Consider the following 9,001-nt stretch of genomic DNA (forward strand, 5'->3'; position numbering starts at 1 on the left):
TGCATATGAAGAAAAGAACCTCCTCCCAACAGTGAAGCATGGTGGTGGAAATGTGAAGGTCTGGGGGCTGCTTTTCTGCTTCTGGACCTGGACGACTCCATATTATCCAAGGAACCATGAATTCTCCGGCATATCAACAAATTCTTGACCAGAATCTCCTGCGATCAGTCAGGGAGTTGAAGCTGGGACGAAAATGGATTATGCAACAAGACAATGACCCAAAGCATTCCAGCAAAACTACAAAGGAATGGCTTCAGAGAAAGAGGATTCGTACTCTGGATTGGCCCAGTCAAAGTCCAGACCTTAATCCAATTGAAATGTTGTGGCGAGACCTGAAGAAGTTGGTACATACCAGATGTCCCTCCAACTCTCTCAACTGGCTGAGTTCTGGAAGGAGGATTGGGCAAAAAGCCCCAATAAGCAGATGCAAGAGACTGGTTAGTGGTTACAGAAGACGTTTGGTTTGAAGTAATGGCTGCAAAGGAGGAGCCACAAGCTACTTATACAAGGGTTCACATACTTTTGCACATGTTAAATTTTCAGTTTTTGTGAAATAAACCACCTTTGTTGAATTAAAATAATGAAAATATATCTCTTTTTGTGTGTGTGTCCATTATTTGGAAGGTGTGCTTTACAAATTGGGATTTGGATGTATGTGTAATAAGCTTATTTTAATGTTTTTTACAAAAACAGTGACCCTGTCTGGAGGGTTCACAAACTTTCAAGCAGCACTGTATATATATCTCAATGTTGTTATATATCATACAAATGTGTATTTGTTCAGAAGGATGGCCGCTAAAGACCTTTAAGAAAATACAACGCAGTTTGAGATCAATTGTTATTTTAATGCACGTTACAGAAACTCGCGGTTCCTTCATCCGGCCGTTTTGTCAGGGTGTGGTGTTGGCTTATTAACTCCTGCTGCCTCGCTTTAGTGAGAGGTCACATTCAGTACACAGCTGGACTCGGTGTGCCGGTGGGGCTACACCTGGTGGGTAGAGGGCTTGCTGAGGGGCACCGACGGCTTACGTGCGCCCAGTAAGACGCATCAGAGCATTCTCCTAGAGGAGGGGAAGCCATGACGTCAGAGAGCGCGTGGGGTTAAGACGGACCAAACGGCAGCACGGACGCAGCTGTGCTACGGCCCTCCACCACGCGGTGGACGGTTCTGTCTGACTGCGCTTCTGGCGCTCAATCGACCGACACCAAATCTTACAATGACGCATGCCTCTAACAGGACAGGGGGGGGTGGCGAGAGAGGGGAGAGAGAGAGAGGAGGGAGGGAGAGAGGGGGGAGAGAGAGGGAGGAGAGAGGCGAGAGAGAGACAGAGGGAGGGAGAGAAGGAGAGTGAGAGAGAAGAGAGTGAGGGAGGCAGAGAGGATATAGCGAGAGGGGGAGAGAGAGAGGGAGGGGGAGAGGAGAGAGAAAGGGAGGGAGAGAGGGAGAGAGAACGGGAGGGAGAGAGGAGAGAAAGGGAGAGAGGAGAGAGAGGGAGAGAGAGACAGTGGGAGGGAGAGGAGAGAGAGAGGGAGAGAGAGAGGGAGAGAGAGAGAGAAGAGAGAGGGAGGGAGGGAGAGAGGAGAGAGAGAGAGAGGAGAGAGAGAGAGGGAGGGAGAGTGGGAGGGAGGGAGAGAGGGAGGGAGAGAGGAGAGAGAGAGAGAGGGAGGGAGAGTGGGAGGGAGGGAGAGAGGAGAGAGACAGATGGAAAATGTAAGAGTTTGGGACCGCCCTCCAGACGTTACTTTCATCCAGCACAGTAAACGAGCCGTTTACATGACGTTGGTTCGGTCACAGCCTGAGACGGCGCCGACTGGAACTTGGTGTTAGGACTCTACAGCCCAGCAGAGACCCGGCCCGAGTCCCAATAGGCTTAAAGTCTTCCCTTCTCATGTGACTCTTCCTGGAGTTTTTGCTGCAAATGTCCGCTCAGATGGGGTTTGAACTCTCGTCTATAATCCAGCTAACACACGAGGTAGTCTTCACACGTGTGCCCCGGAACAAGACATGCAAATCAAACAGTCATTCCAGGCAATTACACACGATACAGAATACAACCAGGAGTATTTAGAGTACAACTATGAGTATTTAGAGTACAACCCGGAGTATTTAGAGTACAACCATGAGTATTTAGAGTACAACCCGGAGTATTTAGAGTACAACCAGGAGTATTTAGAGTACAACCAGGAGTATTTAGAGTACAACCCTGAGTATTTAGAGTACAGCCATGAGCTATTAGAGTACAGCCATGAGTATTTAGAGTACAACTAAGAGTATTGCCCAGGTCAGTGAATAATGTCATGGAAAAGTCCACAGATAAGGGAGAACAAATCACATTTTCTCACCAATCGAAATATAAACTTTTAGGCGTCAACTGTAACACGGCCCATGCCCCGACCCACCCCGCAACCCTGAACAGTCATGGTGTTTATTTTTAAAATGAACCCTAAGTGTGTTCATACATATACAAGTAATGGCCTTGGATGTCAGGGACACCACATCAGTTTAGCACCTTAAGTTATCTTTTCATAGAGACATGTCTTTGGTGTGTCTTTACACTAGTACTGCGAGTGTGTGTGTGTGTGTGTGTGTGTGTGTGTGTGTGTGTGTGTGTGTGTGTGTGTGTGTGTGTGTGTGTGTGTGTGTGTGTATCTCTTTGCGTTGCAGTGTGTGTCCCGTATGTTAGAGTGGCGTCTGATAGGAGGAGCCTTCCTCCGAGCTGCTCTGCAGCAGCGGCTGTCTCTCCCCGTAGCTCGACGCCCTTTTCCTCCGCTGGCTCCTCTTCCACCTCCTTAACACGGTGACGATCAGGGCGGCCACGACGGATGCAAAAAGCGCCCCGAGGACTCCGGCCCCCAGGAGCCACTGCCATATCTGCTGGGCTTGCTGGAGGTAAGGGGTCAGAATCTCCTGGACGAACCTCTGGCCTGCAGCAGGGGCAGAGAGGGCAACGCATGTTCCGGTTTCAAGAAGGGGAATAACACGTGATTTACAGCGTCTCTACTTGTGAGACGATTTGACTTTCAACATCGCTGCTATGCTGCAGTAATAACACTTCATTAGCAGCTATAATACAGAGTGCTTTTTGGGGGGGGGCGGGGGGGGCAAAAGGCAAAATTACGTTCTAGTGCATAATTACATAGTGCATAATTACAGCTCTTCCAGTGCAAAATTAAACTGTATTTATTAGACTTATTGTTTTAGAACCTATATTGTTTATTTCGTTGAGGCTGTTTTACATCTCCCTGCGTCTTAACGCACTGATCCGGATTAGCTCTCCTCTATTTTGTTCTCCTCCTCTGCATTCATACACGGCAACCACAGAAACTGCCGCAACCGGGACGCGAACTCGTATCTCCCGCACCGCGGGAGACATCGCTAACCGCTCGACTAAAGGTTACGATTCGTTAGCCAAGGGCTAACGTGTCTACTTATTCATGCACGTTACAATATTGTACCATTAAACGCAACCGAAAAACGAATAGACTGCTTTGCAACAAAGTTTTTATTCAATTAAAAAATTTTTTTAATAAAAATAAATAAGGGCAGCAACTGTGTTGGCTCCACCGTCAGTGACAAACACAACGCGGCCAACTAGCAGTGACGCGCCTGTTCGAGTATACCGGGTATCACGAGATAGACCGGAATAGACCGCCTCGCTACCCCGATGCTCCAGGAAGGAGTCCCCTCCCCCCTTTTTTTCCCTCCCCCAGTTGTACATTGTACTTACCCGCATTCGACTTCCCACCCGCAGACACGGCCGATGGTGTCTGCAGGGATGCCGGAGGTGACACGGGGATTCGAACCGGCGATCCCCGTGTTGGTAGGCCATGGAATAGACCGGCACGCTACCCGGACCCCCCAGGAAGGAGTTTTTCGCGTGTATGAATCGACCGCCAGTGACGTCACCGGCAGACAGAAATTCGGCAGCGTTTCAGAGACGCACAGAATACTATGTAGCGTCATGGCTGCTAATGAAGCGTTATCCCGACAACACGTCTGAAGAGAGGCAATGGTGAACATGGGGACTGTTCTCCTGTAGGTACTGACCCGGGTCCAGCAGATAGGCGTATTCGTATCCCAGAGCTTTGTTTGACAGAAAGTAGTCTCCGTTTCTGTAGAGAGGCAGGAAGGGCACCATGTAGTAGCCGTCATTGTGGCCAATGGGGGCGTTGGCACGCGGGTAGTGGGTCCGCGGTGGCTGGTGGAGCCTCAACCAACGCTCGAAAACGCTTGAAAAGAAAGAAGAAGGGAAAGATGACCGCAAGATAATGAATGGAAAGGGGGATGGAAGGTGTCACGGGAAGGGGAGGAGAGGCGCTGAGGGAGAGGACAAGATGGATGGAAAATGGAGGAGTAGAAGAGGGCATAAAGGAAGAACTGATATACATGAAAACAGTTTAAAGGGTGGGGGAAATGATGAGGGAGAGGGGGGAGAAGAAGATCAAATTGTGAGTTAAACACGTTGAAAATCTTTCTTTTCAGAATTTCTTCGCAAAAGATTTTCGCAGAGTTTCTGAAATTTCCAGTTTTCCCTGCAGATCTGGAGACGCATTGTATCTGGGCACCGGGTTATTGTAAATGTAGTGTGGTCTGAAAATAACTCCAGAGGCCTCTTATTAATGCAACTTGTTTCTCCTAAGTATCACGTAACTTACTTCCGGCTCTCCTTCCCTGAGAGGCACCACTGCGCCTATAAGGAGGGACTGAATAGGGAGATAACATGGAAAAATGGCTTTGGCATTTACACTCCAACCTGCCAGGAGGCGTACAAGAGACCATTACTGGTGATTATAGCTCTCCTTCTTGCTCCTGCTCCTGCTCCTGCTCCATCTCTCTCTCTCTCTCTCTCTCTCTCTCTCTCTCTCTCTCTCTCTCTCTCTCTCTCTCTCTCTCTCTCTCTCTCTCTCTCTCTCTCTCTCTCTCTCTCTCTCTCTCTCTCTCTCTCTCTCTCTCTCTCTCTCTCTCTCTCTCGCTCGCTCTCATTCCCCAATTAACTCTATAGCCCCACATTCCCTCATTTGCTTTCTCTCCCTATCTTGTCTCCTCAACCTTTTTTTCTTCTTTATCTCCTCCTTTGCCTGTGCAGGAGAACTGAAAGGGATTTGTGATTTCAGAGATGCAGGATATATACTGCATCTCTGCTGTAGGGGTTTTGAATAACGACGACATCGCAGCATCTTCTTCCAATATTTTGTTTGTGTGTGTGTGCATGTGTGTGTTTGTGCACATGCTTGTGTGTGTGTCCATAGTCTCTACTTGTCACTACCCCCCCCTACCTGTCAATGAAAGAGTGGTGCAGCAGGAAGATGGGGTCGTTGGCTGAGCCCTGCACTGAGGACATGGAGCCATTCATGAAGAGGTGCATTGCGTTGTGCATGGTGCTCTGGCCTTGCACCGCCATGCCTGTCTCAGGATCGGCAAAACCTGCAGGGGAGAAGGACGCCCGGGGGAGATGCGAAAAGGAGAGAAGGAAGGAGATTCATTGATTCAGGGAAGGAAAAAAAATAAAGGCGAGAGAGAAAACAGAAAATGTGAGAGTAACAATTGTAAATGGACACATATCGTTTTTGGGATGCTGTGGCTGTATCGCTTCCTTTCTGTTTCAATTTGTGAGATTATATATATATATATATATATATATATATATATATATATATATATATATATATATAGGTGTGCTCACCTTTCCCCCCCTTTTTTTCTCCCCAGTTGTACTTGGCCAATTACCCCACTCTCCTCCGATACATGTGGTGTCACCAGCCGCTTCTTTTCACCTGACAGTGAGGAGTTTCACCAGGGGGACGTAGCGCGTGGGAGGATCACGCTATTCCCCTCAGTTCACCCCCCCCCCCAACAGGCGCCCCGACCGATCAGAGGAGGCGCTAGTGCAGCGACCAGGACACACACCCACATCCGACTTCCCCCCCGCAGACACGGCCAATTGTGTCTGTAGGGACGCCCGATCAAGCCGGAGGTAACACGGGGGGGGGGGGATTCGAACCGGCGATCCCCGTGTTGGTAGGCATGTATTCCCCATTATACGTCCGTGTTGGCACGTACATGTTTGTGTTTGCAAATGCTTGCGTGTCTAGTGCACAAATACTGGCGTGTGTCTGTGTGGCCGTGTGTATAACCCCCCCCCGTCCCCCCCACCACCTTACCCTCAAGGGTGTTTCTGAAGCTCAGGTTGGCGAAGCGATCCATGGGCCCCGTCTCGTACTCGGTGAGGCCCACCACGAACTCCACGTCGGCCGTAGATGGAAGTCGCGTCACGCGGCCCGGATCATGGTTTCCAGGGTTACGCAACAGCGGCCCTTCCCCGGTGGCGTTGCACAATGCCTCTCGGTTGTTGTACTCCTCCGGCTGGGTGCAAATCACCTTCCGATACACACACGCACGCACACACACACGCACACACACACACACAGCCATGTACACACACAGAAGCCGGTAAGGAGAGAGTCCGTCTGGGAGACTGGGGAGATGGTTTATGACAGCTCGTTGTGGGGTGACTGTGTTATGCCGGTGGGGATCATCTTCAAAGTTCAAAAATAGCGTGATCCTCCCGCGCGCTACGGCCCCCTGGCGAGACTCCTCGCTGTCAGGTGAAAAGAAGCGGCTGGCGACTCCACGTGTATCGGAGGAGGCATGTGGTAGTCTGCAGCCCTCCCCCGGATCGGCAGAGGGGGGTGGAGCAGCGACCGGGACGGCTCGGAAGAGTGGGGTAATTGGCCGGGTACAATTGGGGAGAAAAAGGGGAGAAGAAATAATAATAAAAAGCGCTGGGGACCCCGCCAAAGGTGCGCCCCCCCCCCCAAAAAAATATGATGATGACGTACAGTCAGGAAGAGGGAACCGGTCGCCGAGCCGAGCATCGTTTCTTCACCGGAGACGTTTCCGGGCGCTAACTGAGAACAAAGTTGCCTTCTAAGCGTAATTTCCCGGGCGGCGGAGAGAGAAAGCCTCCGATGGAGGATTTCCACCCTGATCTTCCTCATTAACGCGGGACGGATCACAGGAGGCAAATATGGCCGCGCGCTTGCTTCCATGCTGTCTCGCGACTGTGTGGATCAGCAGGGTAGGGAAGGTGCAGGATCCGCTGCAGATGAAGCGGAAGTGCTCCAGTCATGTGTGTCGCGCAAAGTTTGAATGATTCCAGACTGACTTTGTTCGTGAATCAGTGTATTTCTATACACAGACAGACTAAAGGCGTTCTATCTCTTCTTACCACGTCTCTGTCTCTCTCTGTGTCACACACACACACACACACACACACACACACACACACACACACACACACACACACACACAAAGGCCTCTGTGTAGACAGAGGACGCCCCACCCTAACAGTCCGTCACCTCTAATAAACCGGGCCCACCCCCTTCAACCCTGTGATGGCCTGGCGGCCTGTCCAGGGTGTGTCCCCGCCTGCCCCCCAGTGACTGCTGGGATAGACTCCAGCACCCCCTCCACCTTGAGTAAGGATAAGAGATTTGGATAATGGATGGATGGGTGGGGGGGTTGGAACTCCCCTTCAACACGTTTCAGATACTACGGACACAAAGTACAACGCACATCAAATGCACAGACGTACCCCAAGTTTCTTACCTTCCACGAGGAGAAGACGGAGGCGGGACTAATGCGGTCTGGATCAAAAGGGCTTCGCCCGCCCATCAGAGCATCCGTGCACACGTCACAGGCCTGGGCATCCCTCCAGTCCCAGTACGGGATGGTGAAGTTAAAATCTCCCGTCAGCTTCCTGATCTCGTTCTCCCAGTGAAGCAGGAAGATGCGGTGCCAGGGCAGGAAGGCTGCAGACTCGTGGGCGAAGTCGATGTCCCGCCACACATTCCCCGCCCCCCCCAGGAAGACGTCCCGCGACACATAGTAGTGCATCCAGACGAACAGGTCGTAGGTGTTGATGTCGGAGAACATCGGGTTCTCGCCGTCCTCGCCCATCTCCGCCCGCGTTGCCGTGGAGATGACGTAATCGCGGCTGACGGTGTTCTTGGCCAGGTTGAGGTAGGAGATGAACTTCTGCTGCTCGGTGCTCGACAGCGTCCGGATGTTGCGGCGCACCGACTCCCTGTACTCGGCGCAGGCAGGGCCCCAGTAGCCGAAGCGGCACTCGCCGCAGTTGAACCCGCCGTAGTTGCCGGCGCAGCGGCACGTCCTGTTGAAGAAGGCCAAGGGCCAGCGCTCCCGGTCGTCTATGCCATTGAGTGGGTACTGGGGCCCGTTGGGCTCGTCCGACACCTCCACCTCGGAGCAGAAACCGCGGCCCGAAAGGGCGCCGCAGGCCGAGCGGTCACCCTCCCACAGCGGGCAGCACTCTTTGGTCCGGAGCCCCTCGGAGTTGGCGCACAGCCGGGGGAACTGGCACAGGCCAGAGCCCAGAAGCTGCAGTAGCAGAGGTACAGAAACACACAGGCTCCTCATGACGAACTGGAAGGCAGAGCCACCACAGTGAGGGCCAAAAAAAAAAAAATCACCCGTCAATATCCAATCTCAACCTCAGCAGGAAAACAATCTCCAGTGGCAAGAAACTACAAAACTGACTGATTAACCCACTGAAACAGCGCTATCCCCCTCCCTGCGCCTTTCACACGGTTGACCCCGTCGCTGAATGAGATTGCAAGTCACAGTAAAAACAGCATGACCTAATTTAAGACTGCACAGAACCTAGCTCAAGCCACGGGTGTAGAAGAAGAAAAGAGCCAGCATCCAACCAACAGTAAGGACTCAGCGCACAAGCGCAAAGACTTTTGGGAGGTGAGTGGGAGAAGCGCCTGCACTTTACACTGTACCTGTGTCCTGGCTTTGACTTCACGCAGCCACTGGCTATCTTGTCTTGGCTGCCCTTTCCCCCTTGATAGATGACAGGGGCAATTCAGCCGCCAGAGTCTCCAGCGCCGCCACCGACCCTCGCTGTCAGCTGAGCCCAGCAGCACGCCTCCCTCGACAGACTGCCTCACAACACCCGGACTGCCCGCGACCCGC

General features: G+C 51.8%; 1 protein-coding gene across 1 annotated transcript; it reads right to left on the reverse strand.

The window, feature by feature from the left end:
• Positions 1 to 2,680: 2,680 nt before the first annotated feature.
• On the reverse strand, positions 2,681 to 8,440 carry tyr (tyrosinase). The gene is made up of 5 exons (XM_056283565.1): positions 7,610 to 8,440; positions 6,163 to 6,379; positions 5,278 to 5,425; positions 4,049 to 4,230; positions 2,681 to 2,925 (listed from the first exon to the last, which is right to left on the reverse strand). The coding sequence occupies exons 1-5, from the start codon at positions 8,438 to 8,440 to the stop codon at positions 2,681 to 2,683; spliced, it is 1,623 nt and encodes a 540-aa protein (XP_056139540.1).
• Between the last annotated feature and the right edge of the window lie 561 nt (positions 8,441 to 9,001).

Source organism: Lampris incognitus, chromosome 7 (assembly GCF_029633865.1).
Source record: "Lampris incognitus isolate fLamInc1 chromosome 7, fLamInc1.hap2, whole genome shotgun sequence".
NCBI lineage: Eukaryota > Metazoa > Chordata > Actinopteri > Lampriformes > Lampridae > Lampris > Lampris incognitus.